General features: G+C 53.9%; 1 protein-coding gene across 2 annotated transcripts in view; it reads left to right on the top strand.

Moving 5' to 3' along the window:
- Nucleotides 1–1,008: 1,008 nt before the first annotated feature.
- LOC111152320 (glutamate metabotropic receptor 4) overlaps nucleotides 1,009–24,129 on the top strand; it is a 105,588-nt gene continuing 82,467 nt past the window's right edge. For both annotated transcript variants that reach the window (XM_022510813.1, XM_022510812.1), the window contains exon 1: nucleotides 1,009–1,527. In XM_022510813.1, coding sequence (XP_022366521.1) covers nucleotides 1,009–1,527 — 519 coding nt within the window. The remainder of the gene's footprint in view (nucleotides 1,528–24,129) is intronic.

The following is a 24,129-nucleotide window of genomic DNA, read 5'->3' as shown; positions in this document are numbered from 1 at the left end:
AGGAGGATTCTGAACCTGGACAGCCCCAGCTGGTACCTGGCCTTCCGAGTGAGCAGCTGCCAGCCTGGTTTCTTATGTGCAGGCTTTGTTTATCCCTGAGTCCCCAAGGAACCTAAGAATCTCTGGTCCCAGAGCTGGCAGCTGGGGAACTGGGTTCTGCATGATGTTTTGCTTCTCACTACCTGTGTGACTTGGGCAAAATGCTCCCCTGCTCTGGGCCTCAGTTTCCTCATCTCTAAAATGGGGTCGGATACTGTGGAACTGGTTTCTTGCTCCTCCATCATGTGGCGAGAAGTGTTGAGGAAGGTGAGGAAGACCCTTCTTCCTCCCAAGTCAGTTCCAGGCTGTTCCCAGGGTGTGTGCTCTCTGATGCCCGGGTTTCTGATGGCCGTGGGTACAGACCTTGTGAAATCTTCAAACATGACCTAATTTCTGCCTCAGGCTCTCCCACTTGAACCAAAGTTGAGCAGCAGCTGGGAGAAAACCAAGTTCAGATTTGTGGAGCCTGTAGCCATAACCTCCGGCATCTCCTTCTCTCAGGCTCCTGATGAGAGATCAGAATAGCTAATGTCTTCTTTGGGCTTCTGTTTGATTCTCTCTCTCTCTCTTTCTCTCTCTCTTTCCCTTCTAAGGTTGGTAGGAGGAGAGCATTGGAGCTGTTTTCTCCTTGATGCCAAGATACGTCAAGCTAGGAGCACTCTCTTTTCACACTCATCCGTCAAGAACAGGCCTGCAGGACGTGGGGACCAAGACTAGAGCTTTGCTGCTCCCTGGCCACTCCTGGCTGCCTGGGGGCATGGCCTCTGTCGGCAACTGAGCACTGCCTGAGTGGCAAGGAGCACCAGCATGGGTTACCTGGTTGGCCGCCCTCAGTACCCCTGCTGCTGAAGCTGCCCCGGAGAGACTTGTGGGGGCTGCCCCACCCATGCTGACCCAGGCTGTGGGGCCAGGGGCCTGCCAAGGCTAGGAGTGGGGCCTGCCGTTCATGGGTCTCTAGGGATTTCCGAGATGCCTGGGAAGACAGGCTGGGGCTGGTGGTGGGCCCGGCTGCCTCTTTGCCTGCTCCTTAGCCTTTATGGCCCCTGGGTGCCTTCCTCCCTGGGAAAGCCCAAGGGCCACCCCCACATGAATTCCATCCGCATAGATGGGGACATCACACTGGGAGGCCTGTTCCCGGTACACGGCCGGGGCTCGGAGGGCAAGGCCTGCGGGGAACTTAAGAAGGAGAAAGGCATCCACCGACTGGAGGCCATGCTCTTTGCCCTGGATCGCATCAACAATGACCCGGACCTGCTGCCCAACATCACGCTGGGCGCCCGCATTCTGGACACCTGCTCGAGGGACACCCATGCCCTCGAGCAGTCACTGACCTTTGTGCAGGCGCTCATCGAGAAGGATGGCACAGAGGTCCGCTGTGGCAGTGGTGGCCCACCCATCATCACCAAACCTGAACGTGTGGTGGGCGTCATCGGTGCTTCCGGGAGCTCGGTCTCCATCATGGTGGCCAACATCCTTCGCCTCTTCAAGGTTAGTGCCCGGCTGGTTGGCCCCAGAGCTGGTCTTCCACCGACAGCCCAAGTCCTCCTCACCCAGCGTGTGGGGCCTGGCTGATTTCTTTCTCCTCTTTCCTCCTGGACTCTGAGGAAAAGAGTTATTGATTTTTTCCTTCTTTGGGAGCGGGATCTGAGAATCTGTGGCCAGAGCTCGAAGGGGTCGGGGAGGGACCCAGCTCTATGGTGCTGACCGTGGTGCTGAAACGCTGCCCGGACCTCCTTGATCAACTCAGCTCCTCTGTGGGGAATTCTGAACCAAGAGAGGAAAAGGAAGTGCTGGTGAACAACAGAAGGGAGGAGGAGATAGGTGGACAGACAAATAAAAAGAGACAGACAGATGGATACGTAGAAAGACGGGTAGACAGAAAGGGAAACAGGGTCAAAGAGATAAATAGGCCGAAACGAAATACGAATGTTGGAGATTGCCAGAAACACAAGGCAAGACTTTTGTTTTGATGTTGTTTTCAAATAATTGCGATTCCCAAGAAAGATATGTTTTTCTTCTAGTAGTTGAGAAAGCCCAGTGTGGCCCTCCCACTCCATCCCAAGATTATGGTTATAAAATGTGTCTTGATTTTTTGGAGGGAGCACTGGGCTATGGCACCTGCAGAGGATGGATGAGGACAGGGAAAGGGCCTGGCAGGGGCAGGCAGTCTCTGGTTCTCTTCTTGCTCCCCGCACGGAGCCAAGCTTCCCTTGCTCATTTCCTTCCTTCTGCCCTTCTTTATTGCACACCTTTCTCCCTTTCCTTCTGGAATCCTTCCCTGCCCCCTTCCTGCTACCTCCCTTCCTCTCTTCCTGGGGCAAGAGCTGCTGATTTGCAATTCAATTGGAGCCAAGTGCTTCGCTAAGCTGCTAAAACAACCGAAAGCTACCGGGTAGAGAGAAAAACATTACAAGCATTTTACCAATAATTATGAGCCGCTCTTCTCTTGGAGCCTGCCTTGTTTGCTCTGTGTGTTTGTGTGTGCATGTGCTCGTGTGCGTGTGTGTGTGTTTAAGGGGTGGGGGGAATGAGGAGGAGAGAGAAAGAGAGAGAGAGAGAGAGAGAGAGAGGAGGAGAATATGCTGGAGGAGGAGGAAGGAATGCACTGAGGGAGCCGCTGCATCCCTCCTTCACCCTGGTGTCTGGTTCTCCACCTCTGGAGATGTCCCCTTCCCTCCTCAAAGTCTCCCGAGTTAGGCTCAGGGGGCTGAGAGAGGCTGTCTGGGCCCATGCTGAGTGGGAAGTATTACGGCTGGGACTCTCCCACCTGCAGCCTTTCTGGAGGCTGTTTGTCCAGTCCCATGATATGTAGTATTTGGCGGGCCTTTCTAGGGGCCTCGGTAGAAGCGGGGATGCATGGTGTAGAAGGCCGCCATGTTGTGCAGGGGGTGGAAGTGGATGGAAAGAAAGGGGGCTAGAGTTGTCCTATCACCGTGTTGGGTGGGGGGCTGGGACTTTGCGGGGGGTCATGTGCCCTGTGGTCCTCACTTATGTGCCTTCTTCCTGGAGGGTAGGTTTTATGGGATGATCCAGATGGAAACACTATTTTAATTTTCAGGCAAATGGATGCATTATGAAGAATGCCAAATTAAGACAAAACAGAGAGCTTGAAGGAAATCTTGCCCTTGCCACAGACAATTGGAACAACCCCTAGGGGGCTGGGCTGCCAGAGGTCATTCCTCCTAGCTTGTTTGGGAATAGGTAGCCTGGTCCGGTTCTCCCACCTGCCCTGATTTGGACCAAGGAGTAGAGACCCAGAGGGGAGGAGGAAGCAGGGCTTAGCTGCCCTGGCCAGGGCCTGGCGGTGGCTTGGGCTAGCTGAGTCATTCATTGCTCCAGCCCGCCTGTCCCAGGCCTGAGAGGAGAGGCCACCTGGGGCCATCAGCAGAGGCAATAAGCCCCAGACTCCTTGTCAGCCTGTTTAGGTGGGGCCTAGACCCCAGCCTTGGAGAAGGCCAAGACTCCAGGTAGGGCTGCTGCAGTTTCCTTAGCGGAGCTTTTTATGAAACCCTTTTGGTGACTCTGGGTGTTTCAGAAGACAGCCTGATGGGGCTCTCGTGGCTGTGACCTCAGTGAGTGCTCCCCTGCCATCATCTCCCAGGGGAGAGGCAGTGCCCACTTCACAGGGAGGTGGGGAGGCTCAGAGGAGTGGAGAGGTGTTACGACACGGGGTAGAGGCTCCAAGCAGGGTATCTATGAGTGTTAGGGCATGAAGCATGTTCTTGGAAACATGGATATTTTGGGGTGAGGCATCCAGTGACCCCACATGGGAGTGCAGTGTGACTTCTGAGCTAGTACCTCTCTGGCTGGGGAAAGGTCTATGGGGGGTGAGGGTGTCTCACCAGCCTAGGGGTCCCCAGACGTTCCTTTTTCTCTGCGCATCTGGTCACCTAGGAACATGGCCGAGGCCTCGGTTTCATCTGTGCCTCTTTGGACTGCAGAGAATTGAGTGGGTTGGGGCCGAGGGTCAAGAGTCTCCACACGGAAAGCCAGATGGGCCTGGGACGCTGAGGCCTGGGGAGGAGAGAAGGGATGGGGGGCAGGGGGGACATGTTGGAGAGGGAGGGGCCGGGCAGGGGAGTTGTGGAGAGAGAGCCAGAGGGAGGCAGTCATCTGTGGTCTGTATTCCCTGGGTTCCTTTTAACAGCATTTATGTTCCAGGCTGGCGACAAGACGGCTTCTCAGTCATTAAACTGATAGAAATGAGAGGCTGGGTGAGAAACTTGAAAGCCATTTATAGAGGCAAAAATGTTGAACTTTGGTGGTGGGGGTTGGGAGCTGGGGCCCCTGGCTGGAGAGTGTGAGCGAGGGAGGGGTGCCACAGCTGCGGTAGCTGCTGGGTCAGGTGTCTCCTTCAACGGGGACCTCTGCAGCCCCAGCCCGGCTCTGCCATGGCCAGTGAGTGGGGCCTGCTGACAACTTCCACCAGAGGCTCTGATTATAGCTCCCCTTCCTCCAAGAGGTCAACTTCCTGGGCGCGGCTCCGAGAGGAGCTCTGGGCTTGGGGCCACTAGACGAGATTTCCTCCAGGGCAAAAGCTAACAGGGTGCTGTTGGGGTCAGGGTATGAGCAAGACACAAAACTAGCAGCGCTGGGAGGGGCCAGCTCCCCACCGTGCCAATGTGGGATCTGAGCCCTGATTAAGTGACAGGGCAGGGCTGGAAGTCTGGTCCCCAGGTCCCAGGTCTGACTCCTTCTGGAAGGCCTGTCCAATAAACTGGGTTGGAAGTGAGACCCAGGCCTTCATGGGGACCAGAAGCCCTGACTCTGGGAAGTTGTGAGTCTGACTTGACAGCTTCTATCCCTTACTTCCTATTCCTGTTCTCTTCCTTCATCCTCATTTTGGCTCTCTCTTCCCAGGATGGGGAATATTCATGGGTGGAAAGAATACCTTTTGGAAGAGATCCTAAAGCCAAGGCTGTGATGGGCGCAATGCTATGTTGGGACAGCCCAGGTTCGGTCTGGGTTTAAATCTTCTTTCCACCAGAGTTCCCTCACTTCCGCTCACCCTATAGGTCATGTACACCATAGTGTGAATGAGCCAATAAGATCTTTTCCTGAGAGCAGCCTTTGTTGGGGAGAGAAAGAATATATCAAGTGCCTTGGAAGGAAGCAGTTTTCAAATCCCAGACTTGTAAGAGCTAGGACAATCCAGAAATCACTGCATTGAGTCCCTCATTCTCTTGCAACAGACAGAAAAGCTGCGACTTGAAGAAGGGGGGTGTCTCTCCAGCATGGTGGTTAAGAATCTGGATGCTGGGACCAGATAGTCTTTGCCACCTCGGCTTATGGTTTCTCCTGATTGTGCCTCTGTTTCCTCATGTGTAAAATGGGGATGGGAATGGTCTCATAGGCCAGGGGAGAGAATTAAGAGTTAATGTCCACAGCGGGAAGTAGCACGGTGCCTGGCACACAGTCAGCCCGCAGGGAATGCTACTGCACAGCTTGTCGCCAGGCCTGAGATCAGCATGAGACACTCCACTGATGTGGAAGAGGCTGGAGCTGGTGGGCAGTGACAGACGGTGACCTTTGAGACGGATCCTGGAGCGGCCCCACCATCTGCTGGGCCTTTCGTGTCCTCCTGCAGACCGAGCAGCCAACCTAACTTTTAGATACGGAGCTATGTCTTGCTGTCACACAGTGGGGCATGGGAGGAAGGGCAGTGGAGGGAGGGCAGGAGCGGGCAGGCAGGAGAAGGGGGCGGAGGGGACACCAGTGAGTGGGGGAAGGGGGAGGGTGGAGATGAGCAGGTGCCCCAGTTTCCTAGAGGAGAGGCTGGGCCAGGGGTGCTGGTGAGCCATGTTACCCCTTCCGTGCACCCCGCCCCCACCAGCCTGGTGATGCTCTTGACCCATGCGGAGCTGTGAGAGCTATAAAGGTTTGTGGCTTGCTTTTGGAAAAAGCAGCCTGTCTGGTGCTTGGCTCCTTCTGCTCCTTAGTGCCTGGCCCAGGACTCCGGGGGAAACTTTGTGGCTTAGATAACACGAGATATTCTGTTGAGGATGTGGCTTTGGGTCTTCGAAGTGTTTTCACTGCACAACCAGGAGGAACTTTCGAGAGAGTCCCTCCCGCAGCTAGCCCCTCCCACAGCTGGCCCCTCTCCCTTGAAGACCCCTTCCTCCTTCCAGCGCCCAGGCCAACAAACTTGGCGACAGTTTTGACCACCCTTTTTCTACTGTCAGCAAACCTTACAGGCTTTTTTTTTTTCAGAATGTGTCCTGGATGTGGCACCCCTCACCCTTTCCACCCCTGGGGCCTCTCCCCCAGACCATTGCAGAAAACTTCTCTTCTTCTCCCTGCTTCCAAATGGGCCTTATCACAGCCAAACCTTTGCTCAGAGGTCACAGCAATCTTTCTAAAAGCTGGATTAATTGTACTCACCCTTATTTAAACCTTTCATTGTTTTTAGCTTAAAATGCAAACTTCCACACCCCTGCCTGTCTCAGAGGCTCTGTGCTACCTGGCACCCCAACCACATCTTTTGTCTCTCCTAGATGTACTCTACACACTCATACGGTTTTCCTTATCCTCCTTGATGACACTGTTTACCCCACCACAGGGCATTTATACCTGCTGTTCCGTCTATATGGAATCTCCCTTGACTTTATGAGGCTAGATCCTTTTCATCCAACCTTAAGCTTAAATGGACTCCCTTCAGAGAAGCCCCCACCTCTCCCAATTATTCTATCTTGTTTGCCCATTTCCCCCTTTATGGCACTCATCACAGTTTGTACTTCTGTCTGTATTTCCTTGTTTTCCTCTTTGCTGTTGGCTTCCCCCCCTTGCTAACTAGGAGTTAGCAAACTACAGCTCAAGAGCCAAATCTGGCCCACCACCCGTTTTTGTGTGACCCATGAGCTAAGAATTGCCTTGGTATTTGAAGTAGTTGAAGAAAAAAAATCAAAAGAATCATATGTCACGACACAGGAATATCACGTGGAATTCAAATTTCAATGCCCATAAATAAAGTTTTGTGGGTATACACCAGGCCCACGTTTAGGTATTATCTAGGGCTACTCTTTTTTTTTTCTTTAAAGATTTTATTTATTTTTAAAGATATTTTATTTATTTATTTGACAGACAGAGATCACAAGTAGACAGAGAAATAGGCAGAGAGAGAAGGGGAAGCAGGCTCCCCGATGAGCAGAGAGCCTGATGTGGGGCTTGATCCCAGGACCTTGGGATCATGACCTGAGCGAAAGGCAGAGGCTTTAATGCACTGAGCCATCCAGGAGCCCCTATTTATTTTATTTTTTAAAGATTTTATTTATTTATTTGACAGAGAGAGACACAGTGAGAGTGAGTGCACAAGCAGGGGGAGTGGGAGAGGGAGAAGCAGGCTCCTCGCTGAGCAGGGAGCCTGATGCGGGGATTGACCCCAGGATCCCGGGGTCATGACCTGAGCTGAAGGCAGGCGCCCAACTGACTGAGTCACCCAGGCGCCCCGGAGATTTTACTTTTTAAGTGAACTCTACTTTTAAGTAATCTTAACGTGGGGCTGGAACTCACAGCCCCGAGATCGAGAGTCATGTGTTCTACCAATGGAGCCAGCCTGGTGTCGGGCTGTGGAGCTGACACCCGGGAACTGAGTTGGTGAGGCCGAGGACAGCAGCCGACCCTGCTAGGCTTTCAGCAGCACCCACAGCACCCCTGGTTGGTGCCAAGCCCATAGCGGACTCTCAGGAATCTCAGCCAAATGAAGTCATGGAGAGTGAGGCATCTCCTGTCCCCATGTCCCCTCCAAACTCTGGGACATCAGCAGGGTCGCCATGGTCCGCAGAGTCCTGTGTAAGTCCCTGGTTGTGGGGATGTGTGCAGCCTGGCCGGTCTTACCATTGGGTCAAGCCAGTGCCCACTAGTGCCCACCCGCGCCCCCAACTTTGGTGACCCCAAGGCCCCTTGGGTGTATTTCCACCCCGCTAACAGCTCCAGCTCCTCCCCCACCTACAGAATTCCTAAAGCTTTGTTCCCTGCTGGAGGGTATGTAACCCTGTGCCACTTGAGGCTGTTGTTAGAGATTTGTCCCAACAGAGCTTCCTCAATAAATATTTGGGGGTGAAGGAGGGACCCTCCCAAGGAGGGGTGTGAGTTGGAGTCATCACAACTTTTCCATAACCCATATCCTGTGCCAGGGCTCATCTTGATCCTCATAGTAACCCCGAGGTACAGCTGTTATCCCCGTTGTTCAGATGGAGAACTGAGGCTCAGAGAAGCTAAGCAACTTGCCTCAGGTCACACAGCTAGAATACGAACCCAGGCTGTGAGGCCCTGAATCGAGCCATGTTGCCAGCTTGCACTCCTATCTCGTGGCATTCTGATAGACTTGGGTTTGAGACCTGGCCTGATACTCACTGTGTGGCCTTTCTGAGTCTCCATTTACTCACGCCATGCTGGGATCCACTTGGCAGAGGTGCTGATGTGTACAAAGACCGGAGTAGGGGCTTAGGGGACACTGGTGTTCTGACGGATGTTTGTGCCTGTGGGGTGCTGGGCCCCTGGAGGGCTGGGGAAGGAGTGGAGAGGTGCGGGCAGGGGGTCTTGCTGAGTGTGACAGTCAGGGCCTGTTGTCCTCGGGTGAGGAGCGCATAGCCCTTGCTTTTACCGCCTCCCTCTTGCCCCCAAGCACTGGGTGTCCCTCTGTGGGGAGAGGCCGGGAAGGGAGACCTCAAGACATAAGGATCAGGCTGGAGTCTGCACAGAGAACGGAGGCCGGTGCAGGGGGGGACACGTGGCACTGGGAAGAAGCTGCAGCCCCCCCACATCCCCCCAACCCCCAACTACTCCTCTGCCTGTTCTCTCTGTGCCCTCAGAGCTCTGTCCAGCCACCTGGACGTTGCCGTGGTGGAGGGGTAGCCCCGGCATACAGTCAGATACTGGAGAGACAGAGGTGGCCGAGGGCCGGTGGGTAGGGCTGCTGGGGGAGAGGCTGTGTGGCTTTAGTGGTTCTCAAGCCCCGCTGCTCATCACAGTTACCTGGGGAATTTACGGGCAAATCTGATTCCTCAGCCCCCAGGGGGTTGATGAGACCTGAAGGCCCGTCCTGTGTATGTGCACCTGCCTGGGGCTCGGCTGGCCATCAGATCAGGTGCTCTGAGCTGGCCGAGTATTCCCCCACCCATCTGGCTTCCCCAGGGGACACCCCACCCACCCTGCAGTCCTCTCCAGCCTGCTGCTTCCCAGGTATCCCCCACCCCCACTCTGGGGCTTGCAGACTGGCTCTAAATACGGGAGATTTGGGGGTGGAAGGCGAGATTCGGCTCTGGCAACTGGACTGGCAAAGAGGCACCTTATTGTGAAACTAAAAGAAGGGAGTGGGGCCTCTGGGGTGACTTCCTAGAAATGCTCGAGGGAGGGAGGCTTGGTGGGCTCCTGGAGTCAAGGAGGAGCTGACGGGGCCCCTGGGTGAGGTGTGGGGCTTTGCAGAGGGGCTGAGGTGGGACTGAACCTAGGGAGACTCAAGTTCACGACTGCTAGCATCTGGCTCTTTCTCCTGCCTGGACCTTGGCTTTTCCACCTGTAAAAATTAATTCACTCACTCTCATTCACTCCCTGACTCCGTATTGGACAGTTCCTCTGTGCCCAGCACTGTCAGAACAGTTTTCTCCATCTGGCCAGACATTAGAATCACCTGGGGAGTTTTAAAAAAATCCTAGGACCTGTGCCCCACCCCTGGAATTCAGATAATTGGTCTGAGATGGGGCTTGGGGTCCCCAGGTGATACCCACGCAGCCCAGGTGAAGAACTACCACTCCAAGCATCTTTATAAAGCTGGACACAAAATAGTGGGCTTCTGTGTTTGAGGGGGAAGGCAGGCAGTGAACAGGTAAATCATATAAATATCTCCTGGGGAGAGGCAGTTCCTTGCAGAATGAAGCAGAGAAGTCACTAGAGAGGTGAGGGAGGGGGGCCAATTTAGATGGGATGGTTGAGGGTGGCTTTCCTGAAGAGGGGACATTTGTGCATAAGCTCGAATAGAGTAAGGGGGAATTGCTCTGTGGATATTTTGAGGAAGAGTGTTCTAGGTAGAAGGAACAGCAAGTACAAAGGCCCTGGGGTAGGACTTTCCCTCGTTATTGATCTAGGAACTCAAGAGAGAGGACCAAGACAGCCCTGGGAACAGGGAGAGGGGGACCAAGGGGATTACAAAACCCACATCCTGATCCTTATTACTGCAAAAGGTGTTGTGGGAGGGGGATCAGCAGGAATCTGATGACCTTGGGCAATCACTGGGCCTCTTAGGACCTCAGTTTCCCTACCTGTAAAATAGGCAAGTGGTCGCTGCACGGTACTGTAGAGCCACAGAATCGATGGGGGAGGACCTATCAGGGCGGAGCCTGCTGGCTTCCTCCCGCCCACGCCCCCACTGTCCCTTTTCCATCCCACCCCCTACCCAGGCCTGAGGAAGGAGAGCTGGAGACAGGAGCAAGGCAGGGCCAGCCAGACAGGGAGCCCCAGGAGGCAGTAGGGTGCAGTGGTGAAGGCATGGGCTGCGGGGCCAGATGGTCTGGTTTCAAACCCCTGCTCTGCCATTTATCACCTGGGGGCACCACTCTGTGCCTCAGTTTCCTTGTCTGCGAAGTGCCAGAAACCCACATCACAGGGCACTGGGAAGATGGCATGAATGCATGGCAAGTGCTTGGGGTGGCACAGAGTAGGTAGGCTGTACGTGGCAGCTGCATGCCTGGGTGTGGCTGGCAGCCTGGAGCGCTCCCTGGCCTTGGAGGCAGCCACACCATAGGTAGGTCAGATCTTGGCCCCAGGTCACTCCACCTCTCTGGACCTGACTCATCTCATCTGTGAAATGGGCAGAATCGCATGTACCTTCAGGGTCAGGATGTGGGATAATGCAGTGAGGAGCTGGTGCTGTGGTGGGGGCTCAGTAGGGCTCAGGAGTGTTCGTCCTCATCTGCTGACAGCTTCTAAGAGGGGTTGGGGGCAGGGCATGGTCTGAGCCATGTCAACTGGGGAGCTGGGCAATGCCGAGGGGTGGATCGCTGGCTCTGGCAGGGAGGTGACTGGTGAGTGTACCTGAGTGTTCCCAGTGAGATGGTCCTGGGGCTCTCCTGATCCTCACTGTGAGGTGGGGGGGGGTGCTGGGGTGATCTCTGGCTTCCCACTCTGGGGAGGGCTGTGGGTCCTCTTACCACTGAGGCCTCCCATTGGCCAGGGACATGCGTTCTGGGTCTGGTTCTGCTGCCACCTCACTGTGTGACCTTGGGTGGAATGAGGGCATTGAATCAGTGGGCTGACCCCACTCCTCAACCCCCCAGGGCCTCTCCTGCAGAAGGAGCGCTGAGCTTACTCCACTGTGGTTGGGTCGCCACCAGATTGTCATGGCCCCTGTGGCCTTTCTGGTTGTCTCTCCAGGGTACACCCTTGACCCTGCATGTTCTCTGAGCCTGTGCTGTGCTTTCCAAAACCTGCCTCGGGGATTTTCCTGGGCGTGAGCTCCTCCTGGAATCCCCTTTCCATGTTTGATGGGCAGAGTCAGACTCCTTCAAACTCTGACTCAAATCCAAGACTTTCCTGAGCCTTCAGGGGCGGAGGTGATCCTGGGGCATGTGGGGTCCTTTGTGTGGCTCTTGTGGGTCTCCCTGAAGTCTGTGGGCTTGTCAAGGGCAGGATCGGGCTGGACCCTTCATGGTCTTCCTCTTCCCCCCCCAGTGCCAGGCTCTGTGTGTCAGCCTTGGGACCAGGTGTGGAACTGGTGAGGGAGCTGCACCTGCAGCAGGGGTGGGGCCCATGCTGTCTGAGGGGTTACACTCTTCGTACCTCCCCCTGCCGAACCCTGAATGAGCTGTGTGCTTTTTCGGTTTCCTCCCAATTTATTAAACTAGCATTTTTATGACCCAGACATGCTGGAAATGAGAAGAAAGCAAATTCTACTTCATATTCCAATTGACCTTTACGCTTGCCACTTGGCTCAGGGGCCCCTGGCTGGGGTGAGGTGATGAGATGCAGGCTCCAGCCTCCGGGCTCTGGGGCTGCGGGGGAGAGTTGTCCCCTGGAGCTGTGCTGGGAGCAGGGAAGCAGGACCATTCCAGGTCCCCAGTCCCTGCCTCATTCTGTGGGACTCTGTGGCTTTCTCTGCTTCCCTCTCCTACTCTCCCCACATCACTCTCCTTCCTGGCCCCTATGCCTTCTTTGGCTCTGCCTGGGCCTCTCTCTGTATCATTTGGGGGCTTCATCCATGGTTAAGGCCAAGAGGTTGGAGTGGCCCCCAAGCTCACCTGGCCCTGGACAGTGTGCCCCAGCCTCACGGCCATTCTGGCCGTCTGCCTGCCTCACCCCTTGATTATGGCCATCAGGGTCTCAGGACTGAGCACACCCTGGTGGGCACCCAACCCCTCCAGGCCCCCCTTCCCGACTCAGATTGTCCCCCCACCTCAACATAGCTCCAGAAATTTGCCCTTGATTGAAAATGGGGCCTGGCTGTGGGCAGCTGCTGCTCTGGGCTCTGCTCTCCTTGTCTGTAAGGTGACTGTGGGCTGGCTCTGTACATGGCCCGGGGTGGTGGGAAGATCGAGTAGTTGCAGGGATGTGATGCTGTTTCAAAAAGGGCAAATTGTGGGACACTGGGTGGCTCAGTTGGTTAAGCGTCTGCCTTCAGCTCAGGTCCTGGGATCGAACCCTGCATCAGGCTCCCTGCTCTGTGGGGAGTCTGCTTCTCCCTCTCCCTCTCTCTCTCTCTGCCCCTCACCCCTGTTCATTCTCTCTCTCTCTCTCTCAAATAAATAAAATCTTAAAAAAAAAAAAAAGAAAAACCAAAAAACAAAAGAGGCAAATCCTGGCTTTGCCACTCCTGGCTTGTGACCTTGGGCAGGTCCTGTAACCTTTCTGAGCCCATTTCCAGATCTTTAAAATGGGGAGGACAGTTGTGAGCTTGAAATGAGATAAGGCAAAGTGACTAGCACAGTGTCTAGTGTGCAGTAGGTGCTCAGGAAACAGTGACTGTGGGGAAGTGTGCTCATGCGTGAGAGGGAGGCTGGATTCTTTTCCCTGTCCCCCATCTTTCATTCCCTCTGCTGCCGCCTCCCCCCACCGTGTTCTCCCCAGGCTTTAGTTTTTCCTGGGGTCCACTGAGAGGTGTCCCTGGATGACGCAGGAGGTGTCCCCAGGAGAATGTGAAGGTGCAGTGAAGGTGGGACCAGGCCTGCTCTCTGCTCTCCAGCCATCCCTAGGGGCCTAGGAGGAATTTAAAACTCCTTATGACTGAAATACGCTGGAGGAGCCCGCTGAGCCCCACTCCCACGCTGGGCAGGAGCACCGAGGGGCCCTAACGGTCCTCTGGTGTCTCTGGCCAGGGCTGCGGGGTAGAGACAGCACTTACCTCATTCTCCCATCTCCCCCCCACCCGGGGGAGGGGGGGCTGTGGTTTCTGGGAGAGGCCCTGCAGCATTAACCTCGGTCAGGGTCAGAATGGTGGGTGTTTGTGTTCAATGTAGCTGCCTCCTGCCCTCTGAATTCAGGTCCTGAGAACTGTCAGGAGATCCGCTTGGGGCAACACGCCCCGCCCCGCAATCCTCCCGCCCTGCGCCAGAGCAGCAGGGAGAGGGCAAGGCTGGACCTTTAGGAAGGAATTTGGGTGGAAGGCACCCCTCCCCCCATTCAGGCGAGACATTTGAGGGTTAGGACTGGGCCCCGCCCCCCGGTGGGTGTGAGGGGCGTGGCTTCCAAGATCAGGTTTGTTCTGAGAGGAGGTGGGGGAAGTGGGGTGCACGCGGGTTTCACAAAGGAGCCTTTTATCTCCCATGAGTGGCATCTCCCACGTGGGCCTGATAGGAAAGAGGTTGCCTCTCTCAAGGCTTCATGAATTGTGTTACCCCCAAATTTCAAGCATATGGAGAATTATAGAGCCTAATAAATTGCCCTGTGTCTACCACCTGGCTTGGGCAAATGATGTTTTGCCCTAATAGCATCAACACTGCCCTGTCCTGCATGGATTATTTCTCATTTATTTATTTATTTATTATTTTTTAAGATTTTATTTATTTGTCAGAGAGCACAAGGAGGAGGAGCGGCCTGCAGAGGGAGAAGCAGGCTCCTCTCCGAGCAAGGAGCCTGATGCTGAGGCTCGGTCCCAGGACCCTAGGATCATGACCTGAGCCCAAGGTGGGCAGACGCTTAACCTACTGAACACCCCACGTGTCCCCTGTGTGGATTGTTTCTAAGTCTTTTAATGACCATGCACTTAAAGTAGTTTTGTTTTGCATATTTTACGCCTGCTGAAAATGGGATCGTCTTGTATGTCCTGTGGCTTGCTGTGTTTGCGTGGTATCACGTTGCTCCTTAGTGGCCTGGTTCCTTCTCTTGGCCATGTAGTTCCATGCTGGAACAGCGCCCCGTGCATTTACTTGTTCATCTGCTGTGGGCACGTGGTAAGTTCCCTGATGATCTTCCTGGTTTCAGCAACGGTGCTGCACCACCGTCCTTGCCAGTGTGACTTTGTGTTCTTGGGAGAGTTTCTTGTGGGTCTCACCCAGGAGCGGAATTGCAGACTCACAGGGGAATGCGCCTCCTGAACTTTCCCAGAGGCTGCCGGGCGGGCCGCTGTCTACATTGTATGCAAGGGCGCTGGTTTCCAAACCTGCCTGCCCATTGGAACCTCTTGGGGCTTGTTAAAACACAAGTTTTCACTAGATGCCTGGGTCTACATTGCCTTGCTAAGGGGACTCTCAGGGTGGGAAGTCCTATTTCACCAAGCTCCCGGGGGCTTGGTGGACCTGCATTTGGAGGTGTCTCGCTTGGGTCTCCCACTCACTTGCTGTGCAACTTTGGGTGAGTTGCTGGAACTCTCTGAGCCTGGGTGTTCTCCTTTATAGAATGGAGATAATGATAAATCGTGGGGACTCAGTCAGGGTTTGCCCTTGTCTCCCTTGGGGTCAGCTTGATGCTTTTGAGGACTGTGATGTGCCCAGGGTTGCCATGGCCTGACTAGGCTCTCGTGTCCTCCAGGGAAGGGTCATACCTTCTTGATTCCGTCTGTGAAGTCAGGCTTGGATTCACTGTTTCAGTCAACAAACATGCAGAGCAGCCTTTAAAAACCTGGCATATGGGTCAAGGCCCCTGACTTCGGGAGTCAGGTGATCAGTGATTTAATGACAGTGAGATGAGGGCTTTCATGGAGGTAAATGAGGTGCCCTTCACCAGCCTGGTAGGACATGTCAGGAAAGGCTTCCTGGAGGAGGGCAGGATGGCCAGGATACAGTGAGCTGGTTGGGGGGTGTGCTGGCCAGCATGAGAGGGCCTTCCAGGAGGAGGGACCCAGGATCCCGAAGGCCTGGTGGTGAGAGGGAGAGCCTGGTGCTTGTGTGGGGGTTGGCTGCCTCACTTTGGGCACCACCGAGTCTTGGGGTGACACTGTAGGGCCCTGGGCCTGACACAGGTGCCGACATCCTGGCAGTGGTCGCTCCTGACTGAGGCCTAGGGCTGCAGCTTGAAGGGGGTTTATGGGAAGCCTGAAGTGTGAGGAAATGTTAAGTGCCTTCTAAGTACTTTGATTATTTTAAATTGCTTAAGTGGTTTCTAAGATGGTCCTAAGGATCCTGGGGACACAGACACAAAATCAATTAGGAAAGTACAACAAGCCTCAGTAAAGGTAGAATAGCCCCCTCTCCTGCCTGCCCTCCCCCATGCCACCTAGGCCTGACTCCGGCGCTGGCCAGTCAGCCTGGACCAGGACCCCTCCTCTCACCTCCAGCATCAGGCCAGGGAGCCCCCAGCCTCTGTGCTAGGCCCTCCTGGCCTTGAGTCCTGGCTTCTCAAGCATTTTGAGAGGTGGGGAGGGGCGGGAGGGGGAGGAAGGGGTGTGTGGAGGGGAAGGGGTAGGGAGCAGACAGAGGGTTTGTATGTGGAGGGGCTCTCCTTTAAAGATGCTTCTCTCTCTCCTGAATGTGCCTTTTACCCAGGGGCTCTGGAGCCTATAATATTAGAGTAATAATAATATTATTATTATTTTTAAAGATTTTATTTATTTATTTGATAGAGACACAGCGAGAGAGGGAACACAAGCAGGTGAGCAGCAGAGGAAGAGGGAGAAGCAGGCTTCCCGCCAAGCAGGGAGCCAGATGCGGGGTTCGAGCCCAGGACCCTGGGATCATGACCTGAGCCGAAGGCAGATGCTGGCCACCCAGTGACCCTAGAGTATTATTTTTGAAGCACATAATACATTCCCATGGGCATTTGAAGGTACCAAAGGACGTAACCCAGCCCCACCACGGAGGCAGCCACTGCTTCCTTCCAAAGAGGGCTTGGGTCTGGACTCAGGGCTGTTGTGTTGCACAGTCAGGGGACACCATTCACGAGTGTATCAGGGGAATGCGTGTGCACCTATGTTCTCCCCCATTTTCACATGACTGCAGCACCTGCTTGGTGAACTTGGGGATTGTTTAGCGGCAAGTAAGGAGCTTGTCCTCTGCATGGCCACACAGTCCTCCCTACTTCCGCTCTCGTGAGGGACACGAGGTAGTTCCCAGCCTTGCTTGTTTGGGAACAGAGCGGACACCGCTGCGTTTGGGTGCATCGACCCCTTTGCACGTCTGTGTAGGGTGAATTCCTACAGAGCGCTGGGTCCAAGGGCCAGTGTAGTTGTAATCTCTTGGCCTCCTGCCAGCCAGGGAAGAGGCTCGGACTCCCTTGTCTGGGCTGGGTCACAGGACCGCCAGGAGGAGGCCCTGAGGCTGATGCTAAACTTGGCCTCTGTAAGGCCTTGTGTAACAGTTCATGGGTAGCAGGGACCCCAGTCCTTAGCTCGGGAGCTGTCCAGAGGAGTGAGTGGGTCCCCCTTAACAGTGAGTGTGTGTGTGCTTAGGGGGTGGGGACAGGGGCTGCTCCAGGCCTCTGTGCAGGTCTGGCAGGAGCAGGAGGCCCTGGGCCCCTGGCCTCCATCCCGCACATGCTCTGGGAAGGTGCTGAGAACTGGTTGGGGGTGGGGGTGACCATCTCTGGCCTGGCTCCACTGTCTGCCCACTCCTCGCCCTACCCCCCATCATTCAGGTGCGATGACTCCTAGCAAAACCGCTTTCATGCCCATACTCTGCTGCATTTGGACTCCACGGCTGCCGTATGTATCCCTGTAACAGGTGCAGCTTGGAGGGGTGGTGACTCCTTGGGTCCTGCAGTGGCTCAGGGCTGGAGATCAGCTGGTCCTTTCCTTCGCTGGTTCCTCAAGGAGAGCTCCTAGCCCAGGCCCACTGTTCTTCTCAGCTCTCCACCTGCACCTTGGTTTAGACTTCTCTCTGCTGGGAGGGCCCGCCTTCTGTTCTAACCAGCCTTGGGCCCTTGACAAAATCACTCAGACTCTCTGGGCTCCCATCTGCACAGTGCATCCAGACCCAGTTTCACTGAAGAACTTCCTGAGGGTGGCAAGGCAGGAGCTTTCCCCCTTCTTCCCGGAGGGCCTCAAAACTCTCCTTTCCACGGGGCTTGAAACCGTTCTTGTTTTCTATGTAAATTTTCCAGGTAATACTTCTTCTGAAGCGTCAAGAAATCTGCTCTCTTCTTTCTCCCACCCCAAGGTACACAGTGAGATTCAAGGAAAGCCTTGTCACCTGGAGCACATTGTACATATTTATTATATTAATTTTGCATAATTCACCAAACTCTCTTTGAAAGAGATGTGGCTTCCCTTACTGAAAACCCTCTTTATTCTTCCCCATTCTTCACATCTAGCTTCAAACCTCCTCCTCCCCTAGGACCCTTCCCGCCCACACCAGTCCTCACCTGGTTGGGCTCCAACTCCCCTTAGTCCCTGCTGGCCCCTGGGGTTTCCTTCCCTGTAGGCTCCCTGCTGAGAGAGACCCTGAGGTTAGGGACTGTGTCACCAAATCCTTTTGTGGGTCCTCAGAGAAGCTAGAGGGATGAGTCGAAAAATCTATTTTTTAAAGATTTTATCTTATGTATTATATCTTATGTATTTGACAGAGAGAGAGAAAGAGTGAGTGCACAAGCGGGGGGAGTGGCAGGCAGAGGGAGAAGCAGACTCCCCGTGGAGCAGAAAGCCCAATATGGGACTCCATCCCAGGACTCTGGGATTATGACCTGAGCCCAAGGCAATTGCTTAACGGACCAAGCCACCCAGGTGTCCCAAGTTGAAAAATATTTATTTTTAAAAGATTTTATTTATTTATTTGATAGAGAGCACAAGCAGGCAGAGAGGCAGGCAGAGTGGGAGGGAGAGGCAGGCTCCCCGCAAAGCAGAGAGCCTGATGTGGGGCTCCATCCCAGGACCCTGAGATCATGACCTGAGCCGAAGGAAGGGGCTTAACCCACTGAGCCATTCAGGTGCCCCTTGAGTTGAAAAATATTTTTAACAGAATGATGTCAATGTGAAAAAAGAAAATTTCTGTTCCTAAAAGAAATCGGACACAGAGCTGGCCGGAACTGAGACAGGTCCTTGCTTTGACAATGAACTTTTCCCTATTTCCTGAGCGATCAGACGAGCGGGTTTTGCTCCAGTTTGTACAGTGGTCTTTGGCAATGTTGAAGGATGAAGTGGCTTCTTCCTTAGCTTTTGTTGGGTTTCCAGTTTAATGAAAAATACATACGTCTTCTGGACCACTTGAGATTCAGCACACGACTATGACCCATGATTTTGGGAGCTTTCAGTCACCTATTGTTGGCAGCTTCCGAGCATTTCTCAGAAACTGTGTGTAGGACCTTGGGGCCCGGAGAAAAATGGGAACCGGGGAGACAGGAGTCACTCACGACCACTGACAGTGTGCGATCTTTCACACTTACTTCTGGGTCATTCCACATGACCGACGGTCCTATGAAGTGGTTAGGACAGATGTCCTACCTAACACGAAGAAACTGAGGCCCCTAGAAGTTAATGTGTTGGGGGGGCCCTAGCTAGTCAGAATCAGAGCTGGCCTTAGGACCGTGGTCCTGCATTCCCAGCCCCACGCTTGCCCCCTGCACACTCCTGAATGTCATGGACAGGTCCTCTGAGGCCACACGCTCTTAGTGCAGGAGTTGCACTGAGGCAGCTGGTGCTGAAAGGGGTTTGTGGGTTGATATTGTGTCAGTCTTCCCTCATCCCCGTGGAGCACAGGACAGCCAGCCCCGGGTCCCTCTGTGTGATTGTGACCCAATGGCCCCTGAGTCCTTCCTGTTGGTGCTGTTCTAAAAGCCAACACGTCCATTGCAGATTTGGAAGAAAACAGCAGAGCATAAAGAAGCAAATGAAAATTGCCCACTCATCCCCCCATCCAGAGTGACAAACTTGAAACGTTTGTGTGTTTCCTTCTAGCCTTTCTTGTGTATAATTTATGAAGTCACGACCATAACATCTCTGTGGTTCTGTTGTCGGCTCTTGTCCACCCGACTACAGTTGGGAGCATTTTCCACTATCCTTAAGTAGTCTTTGAAACATTGTGTGTAATGGCTACGTAATGCCCCATCAGGGGATCCTATCATGTTTTATGTGCCACGTCTCACTGGTGGCTGGTGGGGCGTGGGTTCCAGGCTGCTCCCCGGGCCGTGTCTGTGCTTTTCCAGTGGGCTCTCTCTCCATGAGGTGATGGGACGGTGAAGGCTTGGGTGCTGGGTGGTGGGAAGCAGGAGGTGGGAGGGTCCTACCTAATTGGACCAGTTATCCTGGGAGAGACAGGTGCTCAAGGTGAGCTCCCTGAGAGGGCGGGTGGAGCATGGGAGGAGAGCCAGGTGTCCTCAGTGTTGCCGTGGGCGTGGGACAGGGAGGCCTGGAGAGACCTGCTCAGCTCAACTACAGGCATGGGGCTGAGAGGTTGTGGCTCCCGCTTTATTTCCGCTCAGGATGAAAGCTCCCCGAAGCCCCAGAAATGAAGCTCAGGGCTTCCAATCCAGAGTGGTGGTTGAGGGAGTGGGCGGGCAGGGAGCCAGGCTGGCAGGGAGGGAAAATGACCTCACGGTTTGCGTGGACAGGTGGGACGCGAGACAGGCGATGCTTGGAGAAGGACGTAGAGGCCTCTGGGGTCCCAGGTTGGCTTTGCCTCCGCGGCCTATCCGGCCGCCCTCCACCCCAGTCCTTCCTCTGGCCCCTGGGAATTCTGCTCCGGTTCCCCCACATCGCTCCCTAAACCTCCCAAGGTCCGATCTGCTGGCTTCTGCTTCTGCTGTTCCCTCGGTCCCTAAGAATGCTCTGGCCACTTTGTCTTTCTTCTAAATTAAAAAAAATTGAAGTCTAACTTACATGTAAGAAAGTACCACCTGATGGGCTTTTATAAATGCATATACCTGCATGAACATCAAGACAGAGAACATCTTCAGATGTTCCTAGAACGTTCCCTCGAGCCTCTCCTAGTCAATAGCCTTCCTTCCCCAAGGCTAATCACTAGCCTGACTTCTAACAGCATAAATTATTTGCATCTGGCTTTGAGCTTCATAGAAACAGAATCACACAGTAAGTCTTTACTCATATTGTCTGGGAGATTCTTCTGTGTGGTTTGTGTTATTCTCCTTCCTTGCTCCATACTATCCCATCGTGTGAATGTTTGCCTCGTTTTTAATTTTTTTTACCCATTCTGCTTCTGCTGGACGTCTGGGCTGAATCCAGTGATTGGCTATTACGAATAAAGCTACTCTGCTATTTGTATGCATGTGTTTTAGTGGACATAAGCACTCATTTCCCACATATGTATGAACGTGCACACACACAGAATTGCTACATGAATGATGAGCTTAAGAAGGCACTGCCCAGAGGCCCCTGGTTGGCTCAGTCAGTTACGCATCTGCCCTCAACTCAGGTTATGATCCCAGAGTCCTGGGATCGAGTCCTGCATCGGGCTTCCTGCTTAGTGGGGAGCCTGCTTCTCCCTCTCCCTTTCCCTTGCTCATGCTCTCTCTCTCTCACTCTTTCTCAAATAAATAAAATCTTAAAAAAAAAAAAAAGAAGGCACCGCCATACATTTCTCTGAAATGATTATACCTTCTTGCCACTTTTTTTTTTTTTTTTTTTTTTGCTTTGGAAATTCCACCTGTGCTTCAAGGCCTATCTGAAACGCTGTAACCTTGATCTCCCATCATCTTGATGGATGGCAAAACTAGTCATTTGGATGTCAGCTCTACAAGTCAGGGCCGTCTCTGTCTTCCTCAGCACTCTCCCTCCTGGTCGGGAACGTAGTAGGTGCTTACTAACACCAGCGGTTGAATTTATGTACCTGGCCCCGAGTCAGAGTTTCACAAAGGTTACCGAATGTAAGTGACCAGCTGGGAGCTCCTACAGGTGAGGACGGGCTTGTCCAGGAAGGGGCGGAGGCCTGCAGCAGCGCCTGTCCCCGAAGCCTGCGCTCATTCCACTGTTCTTGGCGGCATGTGTTTGCAATTTCTTGCTCTTTTTCAGCTCGCCCACTTTGATTTCACTCGGCCTCATATTCCAGTCTGGGGGTTGTTGAATTAAATCTCGTGGGTGACCTAGTTAGCTTGTGACCCAGCCAGCTCTTGAAGGAGCTGCCAGCTTCTTCTTCGTCGTGTGTCTGTGCTCCAGAATCGGGGATTTTCAGGTTGGGGTACGGGTGGTAAGGCTGCAGAAACCCACTCTTAGGAAACGAAAGCCCTCAACTAGCATGGCCCACATTTGTACCTCACTTTAGCTTTTCCAAGTCCCTCTCCATTGATTGTCACACTCCCTGGGCATCGTCATTTGCATTTTCCGACTGAGGAAGGCAGAGCCCAGGGAGGTGGTGTGATGTGCCCAGAGTTCTTCGTGGGGGGTGGAGAAGAGGTGGGGGTGTGCCTTGAACTCCTGCTTTCCAGCCATGGGCTACAAAGTGTTTCAGAGAGTGCTGGGGTTGGTAGAGGAGCAGAGTAAGGCTCAAACCCAGCCCGGCTTGTCCCAGGGCTGCTCTGGGCAGCTGGGAAGGCTCTTTTAGGTCACTGATTTACTAAATGGTTTTTTTGAGCTCTGAAGGTTTTGCCACGTGTCTCAGGGGCAGCCTGTGGGTTAAAGTTCAGTGCTCCTGCCGAGGGGGCACTGTCCGCGGTCCTGAAACAGGACTTGGCTGTGGGGAGGCAAGGTAGGGCAGCCCTGTTGGTGTTGGGGGTGCTTAAGCTTCCCAGGGGTTGCTATCCTGCCAGTTTTGGTGGGAGCTGGGCATGTGGCCGGGCAGACGGTGCGGGTGCCTTGATATTTTAATTGAAGCCTGGAGACAACGGTTGCTCTCTCTACTGCGCTAACAATGTATGAGATAAATAATTCAACAGTGGCTGTGTTGTGCCTGCTGTCCTCACCCATGGGGGTGGCTGAATTTGTGCTCATACACGCAGGCTGCCGGGTGAGCCAGGAGCTGCTATTATGGGCTGGGCCAGAGGCAGTGCATTGCCATTTTCATGGGGCCCTGGCCACCTCTCAGCCCTGGTGAATCGGTTTTCTCGCAGGCATCCCCCAAGGAGAGGTTAGTGGAATGTGGGGCCAGATGCTCCTATGTGCTGCAATTAAGTGACACTTAAAGGTCCGTTTGTCCTCAGACCAGTCTGAAATGCCAGCAAACTGGAGGAAAGGCCCCTCTTAATGGGCACTCTCCCTGGACTGCCTTTGAACAGGTTCCATTTGATTCAGCAAATATTTATGGAGTTCCAAGTTTGTGCAAGATACCGGAGCAGGTGGTAGGGATGGGAGAGATTGCCAGAGTGAATAAATCTGGGTCCTTCCTGGATGGGGAGGGGTGACATGTGATTTGTCATAGCTCAAGTTGGGGTGTGGGAGGGCTGTGGTGGAGGGGCAGGTGAGAGCCTGTGAGGCCTCAGAGGAGGTGGAAGTCGTTTCTGACAGGGTGTGTATGGTGGGGGGGGCTGCCTGGAGGAGGTGGTCAGTGTCCTGCAGGTAGAGAGGGAGTCATGACAGTGCTCTGAAGGGCAGGGGGTAGCTGGAACTTCAGGTATGTCTGGTTGGATGCAGTAAGGTTTCTGGTATTGGGGTGTGGGAGTTGGGTGGTGGGTAAGTGGAGGGGGGGCTGGGGTAGATTGGGGACTTAGGCCTATAGAACAGTACCTTGGTCAGATTTGGGGGTTAGAAATATTCCTTTGGATGTGGAGTGGAGGGTTGGTTGGAGGCTGAGGCCTGAGTCTGAGAGAGGGCTCGGGAGGCCAGTGGAAGAGTTCCGACTAGAGGTGATGGAGGCCTGAATGAGGGCCTTAGGCCTTCATTCTTTCATTCATTCACCAGTCAAATAATGAGTCTGATGCTGGGGGTTCAGTTAGGAATACATCGGTGAAGGAAAACACATACATACAGTCCTTGCCCACATGGAGCTTACCTTCTAGAGGGGAAGAAAGATAGTAAACAAGATAAGCAATAATTCAGGTGCTGACAGGCACTGTGGGGGAACATTGCATAGGGTCAGGGGTTTTGAGAGAGATGAGGAGGGGAAAGGGTCTTTTACTTTATTTTATTTTATATTTTTGAAGATTTATTTATTTGGCAGAGAGTGAGTCAGTGAGAGAGGGAACACAAGCAGGGGGATTGGGAGAGGCAGAAGCAGGCTTCCTGCTGAGTAGGGAGCCTGACGTGGGGTTCAATCCCAGGACCCTGGGATCATGACCTAAGCTGAAGGCACGCTTAATGACTGAGACATCCAGGCACCCTGGAAGGGCTCTTTTAAACAGGGTGCTCAGGGCAGGGTGTTTGAATATAGACCCCGGCAAGTAAGGAAGGGGGGAGGTGGCTGGATGGTGTTTGGGTGGAGGGCACAGCCAGTGCAAGGGCTCGGAGGCAGGAACACTTATTTATCTGAGGAACAACAAGCACGCTGTCCAGACAGGAGGGAAGGGGTTGACAGGGGTGGATCCCCAAGAACTTCTGGGTCCCAGGACAGAGTTAGGCTATCCCCTCCAGTTGTTGTGGGCGGCCTTTGGAGGATTTGAAGCAGAGAGTGTTGGGATCAGATAAATGCTTTAAAAGGTGCTCACTGGCTGTCCTGTGTAGACTAGATTTGCTGCATTGTCAGGGGCAGCTGACAGGGAGGAGTTTCTTGGTAATAAGTCTTCAACCTTCTCCATCCCTCTCTCTTCCATTTTTGCCTCCCCTCTTTCCTCTCCTCTCCTCCTCCCAGGGGGGCAGTCAACCTCCAGTCCTCCACAGAAAGCCCCCCTCCCTAGAGGCTTCCCAGGGGCCTG

Source organism: Enhydra lutris, unplaced genomic scaffold, assembly GCF_002288905.1.
Source record: "Enhydra lutris kenyoni isolate GAN:26980312 unplaced genomic scaffold, ASM228890v2 scaffoldscaffold28, whole genome shotgun sequence".
Classification (NCBI taxonomy): Eukaryota; Metazoa; Chordata; class Mammalia; order Carnivora; family Mustelidae; genus Enhydra; species Enhydra lutris.
Note: the sequence above shows the minus strand (reverse complement) of the source record. Positions and strands in the feature narration are given on the sequence as shown.